This window comes from Pipra filicauda, unplaced genomic scaffold (genome assembly GCF_003945595.2).
Source record: "Pipra filicauda isolate LSUMZ 115617 unplaced genomic scaffold, ASM394559v2 scaffold35_size7292922_pilon, whole genome shotgun sequence".
Classification (NCBI taxonomy): Eukaryota; Metazoa; Chordata; class Aves; order Passeriformes; family Pipridae; genus Pipra; species Pipra filicauda.
In genome coordinates, this window is record NW_024104487.1 from 153,406 (window position 1) to 172,718 (window position 19,313).

The 19,313-nt window shown below is 42.7% G+C and overlaps 1 protein-coding gene across 1 annotated transcript in view; it reads left to right on the forward strand.

Moving 5' to 3' along the window:
- The window catches only part of ACYP2 (acylphosphatase 2), a 32,302-nt gene extending 13,887 nt beyond the window's left edge, over positions 1 to 18,415 (forward strand). The window contains exon 4 of the mRNA XM_027737420.2: positions 17,793 to 18,415. Coding sequence (XP_027593221.1) covers positions 17,793 to 17,907 — 115 coding nt within the window. The 3' untranslated portion in view covers positions 17,908 to 18,415. The remainder of the gene's footprint in view (positions 1 to 17,792) is intronic.
- Positions 18,416 to 19,313: the final 898 nt, after the last annotated feature.

Sequence of the window (19,313 nt, forward strand, 5' to 3'; positions counted from 1 at the left end):
TTAAAAATTAAATTTCTTTGGAAGACAAGGTTATAACTTAAGAAATTATACCAAGAGGGCTGTTGCTCCAGCAGGTAACTTCTGGTGTGATTCAGTTGGTGAATAAAAAAAAGTCTAGAAAGAAAGGGAGGTTAGTTTTTAGTTAGTGAGCTCTATAGAGACCAGTGCTTTTTAAACCTTTTTTTTCAGGCTCACTGGCAATATATAATTCACTAATGACTCAGTGATAGCATTTTGATTGACAATGTTTTTGTGACAATACTTTTCTGTTTCTCAAGGCCCCAGTGCTTGGTACAAAACTGTTACATAGGAATTGGAATTCCATTTTAAAGAAAAGTTTTCAGTGTTACATATTGCAGAGCAAGTTGGCACTGAGATAATGCCAAAAACCAAAGGCAAGCAAAGCATCTGAATTTTGGTTTAAGGATCCCATAAGATATCAGCTGGTCTTGTGATCTTTAATCTTGAGTGAAAATGAGGGAGTAAGAGTACTGTGAATAATTTCCAGGTATTTCTTGTTCTGTTCAGGTTCATTGCACGCTTTGTCCTGGTGTCTAGTTTTCCCTAATAAAGAAAAAAGGATGGTAAAAATATAGAAAACAATTATGTTCAAGTAAAGCCATGATATATTTGTCTTATTACTTTTAATCAGACTCGGTGTGACACTAATGCCAAGTAAGAAAAATAGGTCCTGAATCAGTTGGTTCAGCTGAAATCTGAATTTTGTTTTTTCTGGGAAATGTTCAGCCAGAGCCTTCTCTGAATCCAGAGAGGGGGCCCTAAAATTCTCCACAGTGGGAATCTTGTGTTACTTCTGGATGTGTCCACATCCCATCCTTTCTTCATCTCCTGCAGTCTTTCTTGGGGCTGTGCAGGTTTTGTATCTCAGGATGCAGGGATGTAAAAGGTAATTGAACTAAAATGTCTTTAATTCCTGGTTTGTGGCGTGCTTCTGTTCCTCTGGCTTTGTGAGATGAGGCACCAACTCCTTTTGGTAGGAATGAACTTGAGAAGTGCAGTGCTGAGCTCCAGATCCATGTGTGGTGTCAGGTGTGGTGGAGGGAAAGAGGCAGAAGGGAACTCCCTGGATCTGTTGGACAATCAAGGAAAACAAACTGAAATGTTGTGTTCCTAAACAGTGTAACTTCCCCTTGTTTTCAGTGTGTCCCTGCAGCAGCCTGGTGCAGTGTCAGGGACCTTTATTGGATGTTTCTCCACTTAAGTTTCACACTGTTTGATTTCAAGCACAAAACAAAAATGGACGAGGTTCAGATTTTTTTTTATTTGCAATTTCTGAAAATCCTTGGCTTGGGCAGCAAGGCTGGATACACTGGAGATTGGCAGGGTCTCTGGGGTTGAGTGAGTTCTCCCTAGCTTCCCCTTTCGAGCTCTGTAGGGTTTAAGTGGTGCCAAGAAACCATTTTCCAGTTGACTTGGCGTGTACAGTGTCGTTACTGTCAGGAAAGTTTTGCTCAGTGTGTAGCTGAGTCCTGTGCCCTTGCGAAAACGGCCCAGGGAGCAGCACTGGTTTCATTTTTCCAGATGTATTTACCATTTCCAGAGCTTATCCTGAAGTCATGGCTCACTCCTGACTCATCAGGCAGAGGGTCCCTTGAGTCCTGAGTTTTCCGGAGTGCAAACAACCCTTTGGTCGTATCCACAAGAGCAGGAATTGCCAGTTGTTTAATGAGTAACACATTGAGTCAATGTCATGATAAGGAATCACATTTACTCAGCAGAAATAATTAATTTTGGCAATTAACCATCAGTTTGGGCAGTGGGTTATCAGGATACAATTCATCACTGGTGCTTTTGGGTTTGAGTCAGATATAATCCTAATAATGTTGTAGAAAACGAGTTATGAATGAGTTGGGAGCTGTGGTGTGGACACTCTTCTATCAGCTTTTAAAAATACTACTTTCAGATACTGCTTTTACCAAATTACTGAAGGCAAGAATGTGCAAATAGGTCTGAAAGGGCTGAAGAAATGAAAATATCTGCCAATGCCACCAGTACTGGTGGGAACAAAAAGGTGACTTCTGAGATGATTTCACAGGAATGTAAATACCTTTGTCTAAATATATTTAATAAGCTGAATTCTGGGATAATGATGCTGATAGGAGGGAGTGGAATGACTATGAAAAGCCTTTTATTTGTCTCTTCTACAATACATAGACTGCCTTTTCTGCCTCTATTCCTTTTGCTAAAGAGACTATTGACACCACTGCTCATCAGTCTTTGAGTCAAGTGAAAGCATCCAAGATCTTCTTCAGGCATGAATTCTAATATTAAATCATGCAGGCCTTTGTCTCTGAGTCTTCTACTTCACCTTATCCAGGCCTGGGGGAAACCTTCTCCTCGACCAGCTGGCCTGCGCTCCTCTGTCTCGGTGCTCATATCAGAGTTCCTTCCCTGATTTTCCCTTTTTCTTTTTTCTGGTTTCTCTGCTGACATCTCATCTCTGCTCTGCTGGAAGCTGCACTTCCTCAGTCACTGGTACAACACTTTTGGCTCTGGGTATCTATCTGAAAAAAAATAAAAGACGATTTGAAGGGTGTTGTGTTTGGAGGATTTGATTCTCTTGTCACTGAAACAACTGTGTATATATTTTACTGAAATTAATCCTCGTTGATGTGCAGTAGAGGCTCTGTAGTTCAGTGTTTTCACACTAGATGTCAATCTACTTGCATATGTAGAAGTTGCTGTTTGGTGCCTTCTAGATATTTCTCTCACCAACTACGCTGCCAGAATGCTGCTTTCCAGCTACTTTGCAGGGGAGTCAGTGCCATGAGAAAAGGGATGAATTTAAATATTCATCTTCTTTTGGTGGCTAAAGTTGAAGAAGACTCATTCCAAATGAGACAGCAGCTCTGGGGTTGCCAAGTGTAATTAAACCCTTTGATTTTTAGTAAAGCTGGTTGACAGCTTTAATGGAAAATGATGTTTCAGCAGCGTGGAGTGAGAAGGTGGAAAGAATTAGGTAGAAATACTTTCTAATTGCTGAACAGCAGTTTAAGACTCCCATTAATGTGGTGTTGGTAGCTGTTTCTTGCCATTTGGAATGTTGTAGGTGCCATCCAACCTGGCCTTGGACATTTTCAAGGATGGGGCAGCCACAGCTTCTCTGGGCAGCCTGTGCCGGGGCCTGCCCTCCCTCACAGGGAAGGATTCCTTCCCCATATCCATTCTAAGCCCACTCTCTGTCAGTTTGAAGCCATTCCCCCCTGTCCTGTCACTCCAGTTCCTGATATAAATATAATTCATAAAAATGCAGAGAAACTTGGTCCAGTTCTTCGTTCCTAATCTCTTTCCCTCTTTTCAAATACTGTTTCTGCCAGGTCTGGTTGAAGTGAGGAGCCTTTCCCACCCTGCCACTGCAGAGCCAGCACTCCTGGTAACTGTTTAGGAGTGAATGTGACTAATTCCTGCTGGGAATGCAGCATTCAGTGGGATACATGGAATTTTCTAGTCACAGAGCAACTAGTAATTGTTACTAACCATGTAACTCCTTTGCTCATTGAATCAACCTCTTCCCCTGTGTTACAACCCCAGTCTTGTGTCTCCTCATCGGCCTCTTCTGAGGCCCCAGAGTGCAAAAGCTTTTCTTTTTTCTACTTGAGCAGTGTTTAAAATGGTTTAATTAGTGTCTGTGTGAGATGAACTTGACTCCAGTTGGGAATATCAAAGAACTATTTCCATGAAGATGTCTTGCATTATACTCTAATTCTGTCAGATTAAAGTATTAAAACAACAGTAATTCTGCCCTTAGTGTCGTGCAGGGGTTGTTACAATTTAGGCACAGTAACAGTAGTGCACCAATGTAGGTAAAACCCTTCTGAAAGAAATATATTGGGTTTTGCATGTCCCTACTTGTTTGGATCAGAGTTCATATTTTTGTATGTCTGAATCCAGGGATGAAACTTCACATACTTCTCAGCTGAATCTGATTTATAGTTGCATCCTAACTAATTGCATTAACTGCAAAGCCTTCAGTGCTTTGTCTGGGGCAAAAGAAAGCACCCCATGATTTTTTCATTTTTAGAATATGTATCAGTACCTTACTAATATAATTTCCCAGGATTTTCTTTAGTAAATTGAAGAGAACAAAAGTGCCTAACATCACTGAAGAACCAAGCTGTTTGGTATTCTCAGTCATTTGGAGATCTGGTCTGTATTATTGAGACATCAGTTTAAAAAGTGAAAATACATTCAGCATGGCAGTAGAACAGACACCAGACAGAGCATCGTGGCTTGTTAATCTGGATTTGGATTTCATTTGCATCATCTCAGGTGGGAGAAAGTTACTGAAGGATTTTAAATATGCAGAGGCCTGAAGAATTTGTACTCCATAATGAAGATAATTGCAGATGAAGGGTGAGACAGACCTGCATTTCTTAAAGAGCTCAATAAATAACTTGTTAATTACTGGGGAGGGGATTGGTTCTAACATATTAACAGGTTTGTTGTTTTTATTTTGGTGCCTAATTCCACTTGGCAGCTCAAAATGCTTTGGAACTCCTGGAAAATAAAAATTCTTGGTTTGCGATTTTTAAGGGGTTTGCTGAAGGTCCTGTGTTTCTGATTGAGATTCCTGGAAGGAATATGGTACAACGTGGCTTTTATAGTTATGCCTCGTTTATTTTGTGTTATTTCATAGGGCTGAGTATCAGTTGAAGAGACACAAACTCGTCTGAAATGGCTGTTAAAAGTGGTGAATGTATATAAAGTAATAATTAATGAGGAATAATTTGCTTTCAAAAAATTCTTTTGATGAGCTGGGATGATTTGTATTCTCTAGGCAGCATCTGTCATGCAACAGTTTCATTATCTGAAGGAATTTTGCCATAAGGGAAGTGTTTTGCATTCCATGGCAAACACAGCCTCTCCCAGGACTCACTGAGGTGCCCTGAAGAGCTGTAAGTAATAAGGAATTGCTTGGGACTTGAAGTTTTCTTTAAAACTGGGTTTGCTTCCAGCACGTATGAGGAAGGAGTGCAATTTGAATGTTGCATAGTAACATCATAGAACAGATTTAGGCCCTTTATCACATTTTTACATAAAAATCCCCTGCTTTGAGAGCTGTTACTTGGGATCAGCCTACAAAAGTATTTTTATAGAAGCACAGGAGTGGAAAGTGTACCTAGTTCTTCGTTTCTCTTGCTCCCATGTTTGAGCATATGAATGCAAAGGGAGGTTTGTTCCCTGTCACCTGATCTTCCATTCACACCCTGGAGGTGTTCTGTCTCAGGTTTTACCCCTGATGTCAGACTTTGCGGTGCAGATGTTACTCCTGCCTTCTGCAACCTCCCCAGCAACCAGGGAGAGGTTGTAGACTCCTTGTATTCTCCTCAGCAGACTTGATGAGGAGAATAAAGAAAGGAAAAACTGGAGAGACAGACAGATTGGTCCATATGTAAGTGAAGTGCTCCCTCGTGCCCCTCAGAGTGTGCCTGGGGCTGGTGTGCAGCCAGGTTTCCAGCAGAACCGTGGGGCTGTTCAGTCTGAACGTGGCAGCTCTGAGCTCTTCTGGTTCCTGTTAGAGCTGCAGCCCTGGCAGTGTTCCTGTCCCGTGTGCTCGGGGTAAATGGAACTGCATTAAAGTGAGCTGTGCAGATAAAGGCCTCAAATTGTTTATGCATAGTTTGCTGTTCTGCTAATTTGTTCTCCTTGGGGCTCTCCCTGTTCAGTGTTAATTCATCTTGTGAGGGTTGTGTATATATTTAGGTACAATAGATTCCATTGCCTTCCCTGTTGCTTCAGGGTTTGGTCAGTTGGTGTTTGCTGGTCACACCAGTGCTGCATCAACTGTACATCTGGGAAAAATGTGTGACTTCTTTCCTGACAAAGTCAGAGGCTTGCATTTTGTGAAAGGTGGGCAACTGCCATCCCTTGACCCAGTTCTTGGTGCCATCCAGCAGTGCTGGGGGTTCTGCAGAGAAGCTGCTCCAGCAATTCCAAGCTCTTTGTCCCTCTCCAGGCACAGCTGAGGAGCAGTGGATGGGCCTGGTGCTGTAACTCACCTTGGAATGCAGGGAGAGGAGGCCAAGGCTTATTTCTCATCCAGCAGCTACACTTTGATTAGTTGGGCAGGTTTTTTTTGGCTTTGCTTTTATCACTTTACTGCTGCTGTAGGAGCAAAGCAGTAGATATTAATATTTAATGAAATATTCTGGATCTCAGCTGTGATCATGTTGCTTTTTGTCTGGACTAAAAGGGCATTGCCTCTTCAAGTTCCTGCTGGATTTCTTGTGTGAGGAGCTAAACCCAGATTTTATAAATCAGAATACTTCATCCTTGAGTTAGATATATTAGCAGTTTTTGGGGTGTATATCTGTAAGGGTTCAGGCTTTTGGCTTAAAAAGATTTATAAATTAATATCCTGAATAGGAAGCTGGTTTAGTTGCTTAGATTTCATAGGTGTCACTGAACTGATCTTAACATACACCCCAAAGATAAAGGACTCTTAAGAAATGGACCCATCAATACTTATGAACTTTGGGGGTTTGCCTTCTGTCATTGGAGAGGTAAGTCATCAACGATGTCCAACAGTTAGAAACAGGCTGGAAATAATCATATTTAAAGCTGAAATGCAGAATTTTATCCATTTGAGGGGATTAAGAATTAAGGAAGCATGGTAGTATTTATGTACTATATCAGAATATGTGGATAAATAAGCAAAATCACATAAAGGAATAAAGGTTGTTTCTGTCATGGAGACAAAGGAGAAGGAAAGGACAGAAGGGTTAGTACCAGAGTAGTAAGAGATCTGTCAAGGCTTGAATCCTGGGCTCTTGTTTCCATTGTTTCAGTAAACAAAAAAAAAATGTAGGCAAGACTGTGACATCCTGTACTAAGTTTAAAGCCAAAGTGGGTGCACTGCTTTAATTAAATAAGTCCTTTCTGCTGCTTTATATTGTGAGAGAAAGTTGTTCTCTGGTAAAGATCCACTTCTCTACCTCCAGGCACCTTCCTGATAACTCCTGCAGTTCTTATGCTGCCTTTGTCCTGGAGCAAAGGAGCAGGAGAGCCGAGTTCCCTGTGGGAATTCTGAACTTGGAACAGTGCTCTGGCTTTATTTGGGCTACACAGTGCACTGAGAGCTTCCTACCAGGGCAGGGGAGTTAGACATGTGGTTGACAAAATTTGAATTATTTATGTAATAATTTTTCAAGTTCTGTGGGTAAATTCCCGTCATTGCAATGAAAAGTGAGGCAACAACTGATCCTGGGCTGTTTATGGCACCGTATGTGTTCAATGCTTAGAGTCAGCATTGCAAGTGTTCACTGTCTAATGAATTCCTAGAATCCTTGGGGACTGGATCTTGACATCTGTTGGCTTCCAAATGCCAGGGTTTCCAGTCTGCTGGAGGAACTGGGTGCTAAAATAATGCAGTTAGTGCGTCCCCAAGAGGAGATGTGCTCTGGAGATTAAGGCACTGTGGTATGCAGGAGTTTGAGCCATGTTTTATTTTCAAAATGCATATCTTCTGAATTGGAAACCTATGTATAGTTACTGTATTCTGTGTGGAGCTGTCAGAGCAAAGATTGGCTCCTTATATATCCTTTTCTGGGCTGTGTACAAATGCAGATTTGCCCCAGGTAGGGGTATTTCTCTTCTTTTTTGCAATCCCAGCACTTGTGCTCCTTCAGAAGTCTTTGCACGTGTGTTTGCTAATGAAAATTCCAGCGGAATAAGCATCCACTTATTTCTCCAAACACCGGGAGAAGGATTCAGTGGGAAGTGAGGAATGAAACCCTGACTCTGCACTTGGAATGTGCCTCGCAGGAGTGATGTGCTCTGAGCTCCTTCCTGCTCTGTTCTATCTGTCTGGTGCTGAAATCTGTCACGGAATCATAAATATTCTCAAAAAGCAGGCCCTGCTTATCTCGGAATGGGAATTCTGAAGGCTTTCAGTGTCTGTCTGGAGGCAGATCTGTTCCAGCCGTTCTTTCCATCCCACATATGCCCTGTCCTGAATTTCATTGCAGCTGTTGTGAAGTTCATCTTTAACTGGTAGCATTTCTATAGTGTTTGGACTGGGTTTTTTTCTTGTTTTTACAAACTGCACGATGACATGAACTGCTCTGACATGGGCTCTGTGAAGTGATTGTTTTAGAACAGCTCCCCCAATCCTACTCTGTTTGTGGGTTAGCATAACTCCTCCTATAAATTATTAGTTTTGTTTGTTTTACTTCTCAGGTCTTGAAGGAAAACATCTTTTATTCTCTCTGCACTTAAAAATGGCCAAACCAACCATGAGTGAATTCCAAGAGCCTTTTGAGAGGTTTTATTCTAGGAATGCTTCAGTGTCTTCTCCTCCATTCCAGCTCCCTGCCTTTGGAAATCTTTGTCACTGGAAGCACCAATGAACTCAAAGTTTATTTTGAAATCAGTTGAGTTTTCGTTTGACTTATTTTTTCAGTTCTAAGGAAGAAATAACCTTGTGCTATAGTCCTGAATCCACGAATGCTCTTGGAAAGCCCTTTCTCTGGGTTGTGTGCGAGCTTTGTAATGGAAAAGAAAATTTTGTTTCCAAGTGGAGAATCTTGATTTGCCTGGTAGCATTCCATACTCACCCTGTTGTGTCCTAATGAGGCAATGAGCTACAAACCCTAAGCTTTGTCAAGCATAAGGTTAATGAAATATTTGCACATGAATTTCAGTAAAATTAGCCAATAGCGAAATTCATGGTTTTTCCAGGATTTTTTCGTAGCTCTCAGTTCACCTCACAACAGAGAACTTCAAAAAAAGGGGGGAGGGAAAGGAAGAAAATGGCATAAATGTCAGAAAACAAATGACATGTCTGATACTTCTTGACAGCCCCTGAAGCTTGAAGGGAAGATGGAAAAAGGCAAGATGGGGTTTAGGAGCACATTTATACTTTGTGCCAATAATTCTCTTCTTACCAAGCATCTTAAAATACCCAAACCTGCTGTATATTAAGAAATTATAAAGCATAGGCAACAAGAGTAAAAACGGGTGCAGGAGGAGGTGCTCATGAACAGTTATTGACAGGACTTATTTAGGAATGCTTGGAAACAGTGTGCAACAGTTTTCTTTCCAAGATGCTTTATTTGACTTGGGCTTTCTTAGATGTTTATTTCTTGTAAGTATTTGTAGCTCTCTGTGTAAATCTTGTAAAAAGGTCAAGCCTATCTCCCTGTGCTCATTACGAGTGTTACTGTTGGCTTTAGTAGGAATAAGATGCTGCCTTTAGTAGAATTCTGCTTTTATTGTACTTTTTGAAGTCTGAAACTCTCAGCAGCAAAAGCATGTGCTGTTAAAGGGCAGATTCGGAGTCAGCAGGGAAATGTCCAAAACAAATGGGAGGCTCAGGTGGAAAGATCAAGCCAATTATCCTCAATAATAAAGTAAATCTGGTTGTAAGTGGGAACTTCAAGTGGCAAAAACCATCCCTGCCTTGAGAGGGTGATAGCTTGGGATTCCCAGTCTGGGTTTACTTTGTAGGGAAAAGGATTTATTTTTTTTTCCTAGAAAGTAATCTATTTCTTGATGCATTTTTGTCACTGTTGCAAACAAACAGGAAGATATTTTCAGGTGCACAGCCTGCAGAGCAGGTTCATGAAAACATGATGTAGTACAGCACAGGAGCCAAGGAATAGCAAGAACACGTATCAGATCTTATTTCAGCAAGTATTAAGGGCCTTGTTGAACAGTTTTTTCTACACAAAGAAACATTGACCCAAGATCCTTGTTCATGCTCTGCTGGCTTCCTTGGAGCTCTCTGGGTGTTTTTCTCCTCAGTGAGCACATCCAGAGTGACAGTGCAGAGACCCCAGCACGGGCTGTGCCCTCGGGGTGCTGCGCTCAAGAAATCTTTCTTCTATCGAGGTTTTTTAGTATTAATAGAAAATATCAAGCCCAACAATTAGAGATGTTACAGAGCTGGCTGGGGTGCTGTTGGCATGGAGGAGATCAGGTTGAGAGTTACATCTGGTTCTCTTGTTTGAGATTCAGCTGATCTATCCAGCATCCCTTCTATTGGAGAGGTTTGGGATCAGGGCTTGGAAGGCTTCTTAAGGTGAGGTGTTTAATAAAGTGAAATGATAACTTTATGGAACTTAAAAAGCCAGGGGAAAAGGAGATTTTTTTTTTTTATATTAGATCTGTCACAAATGGTATTTTGAACGTGTGTCAAGTCATGAGAAAAACATCCTAAAGAAACAATGTGTTGAAGAAGGAGAACAGTTCTCTTGCTGTAAATGAAATACAGTTTCTTGGGCTGTGCCAGTGTGGAAGAAAGCAGTTGGTGCCAGGAGGTCTGTCTGCCCTTCCACGGGGACAGCCTGGCACATCCCACCCTGGGGCCTCCCCTGCCTCGGGCTGTTGTGTCTGGAGGCACCTCAGGGCAGCTGGGACAGGGTGTCTTTGGGAAGAGTGTGATGGAAACAATAAATAATACATATCCTAGTGCCTGGTAACAAAGGGGATGTTCTTCCCAGGGAATATTGTCTGTGCATCTTGTGCTTGGCAGGTGCAGTGCCCCCTTCCCTGTAACCACCGTGCTGGGGGCACCTCTGGGGGGCTGGAAACCTCCAGGAGCTCCTCTCAAGGAGAGAACAGAGGAGCTGTAACATCCTCACAGCAATCTTCTGCTTCCCCCTTATTGCAGCTATATTTGTAATGCCAAAAAAAAATAGAGCATCTTGGAAGTAAAGTCTTGACAAAGCTCAGATTTTCTCAGCTTATAAAACTTAAGCAAACTGTTAACTAAGTGTAAACCACTTGTTTTCCTGTGCAGTTGTGCTCTAATAGAACGTTATTAAAACCTTTTCCTGTCCTTTTTATTCAGATTCTAAAATGTCTGTGTTGTATCACAGTTGCTTTAAAAAAAGGCAGCTTGAGGTTGGAGGTTAAAAAGCTGGGAGTAGCTGCTTCCTTGGAAAGTGTGCAATTTAAATCAACGAATTGAGTTACACAGTGTAAAATCAAGGGGAAAAAATGGAGCTGAGCTGGCTGAATGCTTAACAAGAACATTTCAACACTTCTGCAAGCTAGAGTTGAAAAGAAACCCGAAATTCTCTGTTGTGAGCTGACCTGTTGGCTTGTGAGTATTTCAGTAGGCATTTTAGGGAAAGGTAAATTTATATATGGTCACTGGAAATGTTAAATATTGTCCCTCAGTCTTGCTCAGTGCTCTACAAAATGGTGATGCTTCCCTTTAAGGTTTAAATTGGAAATGGCAGCTTCTCAGTGAGCTTTCTTGTTTTTTTTTCAGTCTTTTAACAATCCAAAGAGATCTGTAAAGTAAGGGAGACTTTTGAGGAAAATAGCAGGATCCCAGTGGGGATTGAAGGAATTCACTCTGATTTGGTCTGGCATTATTTTTAGTTCTTGCATAATAAATTCATCTGTTCTTTCTGTGTAAATCTCTCAGCTACACCGAGGATGCAGCAAGTGTGGCAGTGGGGGTGCTGGTGCTGCTGTGCCTGGACCTGGGTGCCAGGGAACAGATTCCTGGTTGGACTTGTCCTCTGGACCGGTGGCTGTTGGAATTTTGCCAGGCTGTGTCACAACAGGGGTTTTTGTGGGGCTGAACTGGTCGAGTGTGGTGATTCACTGCGGCCTTGCAGGGCTCTGGAATGGCCAAGGGGAGGGTTTGAGGGACACTTTGAGGTGGAAGTTGGTCAGAGGCAGGAGTCCTTTCCCCCTCCTTCAGTCTGCAGTGCCCTGTCTGCCCTGGTACAGTTTGGGGGTGATGGTGCTGAGCTGTCCTTTCCCAGCAGCTTTCCTTGGTACCCAACAGCAGCAGTTCCTCCTCATTCCAGCTTCCCGTGGCCTTGGCTTCGGTAGCTGGGGGATGAACTTGCAGTGGCATTCTGTGCAGTGAGTGGGGTTAGCCAAAATTCCTGCTCTGCCTGGGGAGCCAACTTGTCTCCTGTAGAGTCAGATGGATTACAGGGAGAAAATACAATGGGCCTTTTGGCTGCTCCTGGCTTTCTGGGATGTTTACTGCCCTGGGAAGACAAGCTTAAGTGGAAATTCCCTTTGTCTTGTGCTTTCTGTAGGTCAGTGTGGACAGAAGAGCTTGTTTAAGTTACTGGAATGGCTGAATTTGGTTTTACTTTTCATTTGCTTCTTTACTTTGGACCAAGTGACTGCAATGTTGCTTAGATTTTTCTGATAAGTTCTCTGAGAGAAGCCAAAATTGACTTGCCTGACATGGTTTAAACAAAGAGGTATGCTGATAACTTTTAATAAAAATATACTTATGATCTCATGTTGAAATTATTAAATTCTCCTTGAAGGTTCCCAAAGCGATTAACAGGAAAAATGCACAACAGATCTTGGCACTGTGTATGACAAAAAAACAACTCCAGGCTTGGTTTCTTTCCTTCTGGGATAATTCCTCCTCTTCAAGGTAATAGGTGAAGACATTTAACATAGATCAGATATCCATGGCAAAGTAAATTGGAGGTGCACAGAGCCAAATTCTGTGTTAATGCAAACTAGTCATGATCACTTTAACATCAAAAGAGTCTTTCCAGTAGCATCCAGAACATGATGAGTAACATACAAGTCATTTTCCTAGAGTTCATAAGTAGAAATACATCACCAAAATGTGTATTTGAGGCTTTTTCAGTCCCGTGTCCCACAATATCTCAGGTATCTCAGATCCTGCTAATTTGCCCTCGCTGCTGACATACTTTCCAATGTACCTCGAGGAAAAGCTCCTCGTGGATTCCCCGGGGAAATGCCGGCCCTGGGAGCAGCAGGGAAGGAAGGAATAAACAAATTAACAGCATCCATCTGACAGCTGTGTTTAAAACACCCAGTCAGGCATCAGTTCTGATTAACCATCTCTGTCCCTCTCTAGAGCAGTTCCATTCCTCGAGTTAAACACCCGATGGGCTGAGCCATTCCCGTTTTTGGGAAGCAGGGAGCACAGCCAGGCTCCCACCCCCTCCAGGCTCCAGCTCTATTCTGGGCTGCTGTGCCCACGCCTGAGCAGGTTGTTTGGTTTCCAGCCCTCCCACTTGTTGGGCTGTATCCTGCAGTTGTTGGGCTGTATCCTTCCATCCTGCTGCTTTGGCTCCCTGGGTTTAATCCTCTGGAGTAACCCCTCACTTGGCTGGGATTTGCTGGGGCCACCTGAATAAAGGGGCTGAAATTCCCCTCCCTTGCACTTTGCTTTGTTCTCCCTCTACGACTTCCCCTCCTTTTGCAGGGGTGCACATATGGTTTGAGTCCTCTTGGTCTTGATCTGCACCAAAATATTCTTCCCAGCATCCCTCATGTGTTTTCTTCCAGAACCTGTTTTCTTCCCCTTATTAGGGCCTTTTGCTCAAGTTAAAGTGCTAAATGTGTTTTGGTTGGATTTTTTTCACAGGGCACACGGCTTCAAATTCTGTCAAATCCCAAGGTTTTGTTCTTCCTGCTGCTTTTGCACAACAGTAAACCTTTATAAATTTTCTTTCCAGAATCCTCTTTTCCTTTTAGGCTCTGGCAGCAGGAGCAGAGGTGTGAGGACAATGCAATGGCTCTGTGCTCAGCTGGGAGGTGTCTTCACTACCCAGGCCATTGGAGGCTTTACCTACTGTATTTCAGGTTCATAAAAACACAGATTGTAAGTGAAATATTCCTAGCCCTAAAGATTGAAGAGAGAAGCTTGAAAGCCATGGCTAAAGCTCTTCCCAAAAGCTCAGACTCCAGGGCAGCAGTGAGAGAATCCCACGTTTCCTCTGCGAACGTGGAAATACCAAAGAATTATGAGAATTGGATGGTGCTGTTGCAGAAGGCAACAATATTTTGGAGGTATTTTATAAATATTTGCAAGTCTAGTCTATATGCTGTCACAGATGTAAATACAAGCTTCAAAAAGCAACCTCCTTTTCAGTATTTTATCTTAAACAAAGGGAAATCAAGTATAAACAAGCCAGTGCCTTTATTTTCTCTCCCTCTAAATAAGAGCACACGTTTCTCTTGTTCCACTTCAGTGATGCTGTGCTTGAGGTGAAGAGAAAGGAATATTCCTAATTTGTCTAGTTCACCAGGTATTACTGCTGTATTGGCATTAATGGCATTTTTATATGTCATATAATGTGTACAACATATACAGTATATATTATATAAATATTAATGGCACTTCCAGCTCCTTTTCTAGCACTGTGGACTGTAAATTTTTCCCATATCAGGATAAAAGTTCGGGCCTCTGCATACAATAAAAGATGAACTATTGTAGGGAAATATTTCAGTCAGAGAACAATGCCAAGGAAGCTGTTTATTTTAGAGAAATCTGGTTTATAGCATAGGTTGGAGTTAAAAAACCTTATTCAGGAAATCAGAAGGTTGCTTTGTTTCCTTAGTATTCCAAGCACAGTGGTTTTCAGGGCTGTGCCAGCATTATTAATTGTGCTTATTAATGCTGGCACTTAGTGCCCTGGTTTAGTTGACATGATGGTGTTTGGTCAAAGGTTGGATTTGATGATCCTGGAGGTAGTTTCCAGCCTTTAACGATTCGGTGACTATCCTGCACTGCAGGGAGGAGGCTCCCTAACTAACATTTCCAGACAGCTCTCCAGGTTTGACCTGGTCAGGCTCCGTGAACAGGTAGGCACGTGTTCCCGCTTGGAATGCTGTGCCCAGGGATCCTGCAGGGATCCGGGGTGGGGTGGAGCAAACGCAGCTCTTCAGATGTTGTTTTCCAGTGCCGTGATGAATGGGAAGAGCTCCGTTGCCTCGGTGATGAGCCGCCGCAGCTTAGCAAGGCTCCTTTAGGTAATGAAGTGATAAAAGGGGAAGGAGGACAGATACAATTCTTTTAGGTTCCCAGGAGTAAACCCCCATGGAGAAGAGGGGGATAGGGAACTGCGTGGTTGGCTTGGGAAGCGTTTCAGGAGCGCTGGCCTGGCTTCTCCCCCAGACAGGGAGGTTGTGTCACTCAAACCTGACTCAGTGGGATCAGACTGTGGCCAAGAGTCACTCCATGGACACGCAGTGCTTGAGTTGGAGAGAGACTTTGGACAAGGGCCTGGAGTGACAGGACAAGTGGGAATGGCTTCAAACTGACAGGGAGTAGGTTTAGATTGGATGTTGGGAAGGAGGGGAGGCCCTGGCACAGGTTGCCCAGAGAAGCTGTGGCTGCCCCATCCTTGGAAGTGTCCAAGGCCAGGTTGGACGGGGCTTGGAGCAACCTGGGCTAGTGGAAGGTGTCCCTGCCCATGGTAGGGGGTGGGTGAAAATAAACATGAAATAAAACATAGTAGGGAATGGCTATTTTCAGATATATCCCTCTAAACTGGCTGCTTTGAGGAGTCCAGAACAAGAGCGGAGCTCTTGTTCTGGACTCCTCAAAGCAGCCAGTTTAGAGGGATATATCTGTTAAAATTGAAGATATATCTGTTAAAATTGAAGACTAAGCCCTGTGGTGTCCTGTGACAGGAGTGTCCTCGTTTGCTTCACACAAGTGGGGTGGAGGATGTTCTTCACACTCCTGAGGAGCAGTGAATGTTAAAGTGGGTGCTATAAGTGACAGGCTGAAACTCCAAGTGCTGGTGATTTTGTAGCTCATCTCCTGCACACGGAGATGTGAAGCAAAAAGAAATTAGGAAGGCTGAGAGAAGCAAGAGGAGGGCACAGAACCTCGTCTTAGCTGTTCATCTGGGTACTCCTGAGTTAATGCTGTTTTTAAAAATACCACTGCTAGCAAAGAGATTGGAGATGACATTTCGTGCTCTTGAGATAAATGAGGAAACAACTAACTTCTAGGAAATCCTGATTTCCTGCTTGCTTAGCTTGTAAAAAATGTGGTTTTTCATAGCGTTGGTGACTGGGCTGTGACTTGAGCAGGGAGAGGGGAGATGGGTGAGGAAAGTCCTCAGCTTCCTGCCCTACCTCCTGCATTAAATAAGGAATAAAACACATCCTATAAGGAGTTTTCCATGGAGCTGGGTTGCTCTAACTGGATTTTCATAATCTGTGCTCTGTCCTTATTCATGGGAGAGTATGTGGAGCTGAGAATGGATCAAGGTTGCCCTGGGCAGAGTTTGCAGTTATTCCTTCACACAGTGGAGCCTGGGAGGTGGAAGCAGCCAAGTGTGAATCTTTGCTGTGAAGGCTGGACAAGGAATATATTCCTTTTGGCTTTGTCCAGGATAAATTCACCTTCAGAGTGGGGAAGGAAAAAGAAATAGTCTGTTCGCTTCTGGTTGTCACATTATTAAAACAATAATCTTTGCTATTTTTAGAATATTAATTCAGTATCTCAAATACATGTTCTCCCTTCTCACTCAAGGACATCCAACTTCATTAGAGGCTTTCCTGGTAAATAAAAAGAGCCTCTTCAGTTGTGTTTTTTTTTTTTCCTAGTAAGGAGCAAAATGGGCTGGTCTGTCCTTAGGCCTTTTTCCTTCTGTTGGAATATCTGCCCAGCACAGAATGGGAAGTTGGGTTGTCCTGTTTCACTCCTGGACTCCTATTCCTGTCTGATATTCCTTACTGGGAAGGCTCCACCTAAAGCAGGGGGGAAGGGAGGTTGTTCTCAACAGCAAAGAACAAGAGGTGTGAAGGTGTGGAAACACGTGGCAAATATTTATACTGGAGTTTCTCAGTGCTGAATTGAGGTGAATCCCACTTGGAACGTGAGATACTTGGGTCTGCTTTCTGTTTCATAGAACATTTTTCCACGTGGAACTGCTATTTCAGTGCTAAAATGGGACTGAAGGCAGGTCTGTGCCAGTGGTGAGATCAATCTGTGAGGGATTAGCATAATTTATGAGGAAATCATTTGTCTCTGATTTAAAAAAAAATCCTGCACGTGGGGTCTCAAGCAAGATGTTTCTGTGTCTCAGGTGTGATACGCTGATTTACTGGCTCAAGATAAGCAACCTCTAAGCACAGTTGTCAATATAAAGACAACAAAATGGTCTCACTACAAGGATATTGCATTTTATAATGCTCAGTGTGTTTTTTTTTTTGTAAAGGATTAATTAGCAAGACTCTTAATAAGGCAACTTTTATTGTCTTCAAACCAGAATTTAAATGAATGATTATGGCTAATACTAATGAGTTATGTATCTATACCTGCTTATGCATTATAAAAGGTGTTTGTGGGGAAATAGTTCTCCTTTGATATGTCACACTAAAACACTTCCTTCTTCCTATTTCTGAGAGTTTAGTACAGCCAAAAATGCTGACCAAGTGTTTTCTGCAAATAACCCTCTCTAAGCACTCACCTGCTGCATCTCCAGCGTTTGGATGTACAGTTATCCAGAGTGCCTGTGTAACACCCAGAATTTATTACAGATCAGTGTTGCTTTGACATCATTTTGATTTTTGTTTACTCTACCTTTTGCTGGTTTTGAATTCATTAATTTTCATTTCAGTCCCCATTCTTTTAGTTGTCAGCAGAGGGTCAACTGGCTGTTGGAATTCTGGTTTTGTGCAATTTTTCGATTATAAGTGGGTTTTAGGTCCTTGCTAAAGAATAGCGTTGAATCTGCAAAGGTAATTATACCTATTTTAATGCTATTAATAGTTTAAAAGGGATCATTGCAGTAAATCAGCTTTAACCTTTTTGTCAGCTGTGATTTTATGTAATATTGTGTAATACTCCTCGAAACACTGGTGGCTTTTAAGTAGCTTGGCTTGCTTTTAAAGGAGAGAGGGAGCAAAAACAGAAACCAGTGTATTTGGGGTAGTTTCCTTATTGAAACATGCTTTTTATGGCTCTCAAAATAAATAAAAAAAAAAAAGAGGGGAAGGCATGACAGGAGAAGAAACCCCAGCTGTCCAGTGTGTTACCTGTTAACCCTCTCTCGTTTTTCCTGCAGGAAATCCTGGCTGAGCAAAGTTGGGAGCCCGAGTTCCCGCATAGACCGGACAAATTTTTCCAACGAGAAGGAGATTTCCAAGCTTGACTTCTCGGGGTTTAGCACCAGATACTGACAGAAGGAAACATCCCGAAGCACAAAGATGTTTCTGCTCCATGATATTTGCCGTGCCTCCATCCAGTGTCACCAATACTAGAGATAAACATAAATGCCCCACTGTTCCCACCAAGTAAGAATTCCTAGTTTTGCTGTGTTAGCCACCTCACACCAGGGATGTCAACATTTACCATCTAAAATGCCAGTATCTAATTTATTGCAGCTCCAGAGACAGATAAATGCTTAGAAGTGTCAGTGGTTATCTGTGCACAATGAGACTTGTTACATACAGCCATATGGTACCTGATCTTTACACTGTGATTCATCTTTCAGCTGCAAAATAATAAATTCATGTTCTGCTGTTTGTAGTCTCACCAAAAATACTTAATGGCAGAGCTGGAACACAGAGGTTTATTGTAACAGCTCTGTGCTGTAGATAATGCTCTTTGGGTTAACTGGTTAAGGTGTAGTGGTAATTTAAAATAAATTAAAATAAATATAAGTTGCCTCAAACTGGGATTATCTAACCAACTGTGGTTTAAAGTTCTCCATAATAATGCAGATAAATCTTGGAACAAGATGATGAAATGTATGGCCTCTCACCCTGTTTTTTCCTTGTCTCACTGCAGCTCACATCCATAGTGACTAGAAAGGATGTTTTGATCTCTGCTTTTTTTGATGTTCTTACTAGAATTGAAGATCCCAGTGATTTCCCTTGTGGATGTGTTTGCTCCTGAGTTAAGGCTGTGTGTTGGAACCTGGTTGAACCTGCTGCACCCACAGCCATCATTTCAAGTCCGTGGAAGGTGCTGGTCCTGTGCCTGCAATAACCCTTGGGAGGGTGTGTGCAGAGTGGAGCCAGTGCTCACATTCAGTGCTCTCTCCACAGGCACCACGGGGTCAGGCAGGGCTGGATCACACCCACCCCCTCTGCTGCACTGGGGGGTCGGGATTAGGATGCACCAGAAGACTCCATGAGGATCCTTAAGCTGATATTCCCACTGGCTGCCCTGTGCCCCTTCCTAGGGTAGGTGGTGTCAATTTAGGCAGCTTCACCACATCTGCAGTTCATGGGTTTAATTTCAGACAGGACACTTCCCTGCACTCTTCCATCTGTGCAAGGTGTGCCCACAACTAGATTGATTTTTCTCTGGGCCTTTGTGCATGAAGCAGTAAAATCTCCTTTCCAGAATTTGCAGGAGTTAATTTTAAATTGTGCAGTGATTCTACACAAGCACCCTTTGTTGAAGTCATGACCAGTGACTCTGGTTCAGCTCCTGGTAAATGGCAAAGTTCAAGTGTAGCAGGAGCTCAATAGCTGCTCCATCCTCTTGGAAAACTGTTTCCTGCCCAACAAAAGGACTTTACATTTTCCTTGGAGCCACCTGGCAGAAGACACCCCTTTGGTCAAAGTTGCCAAGTTGC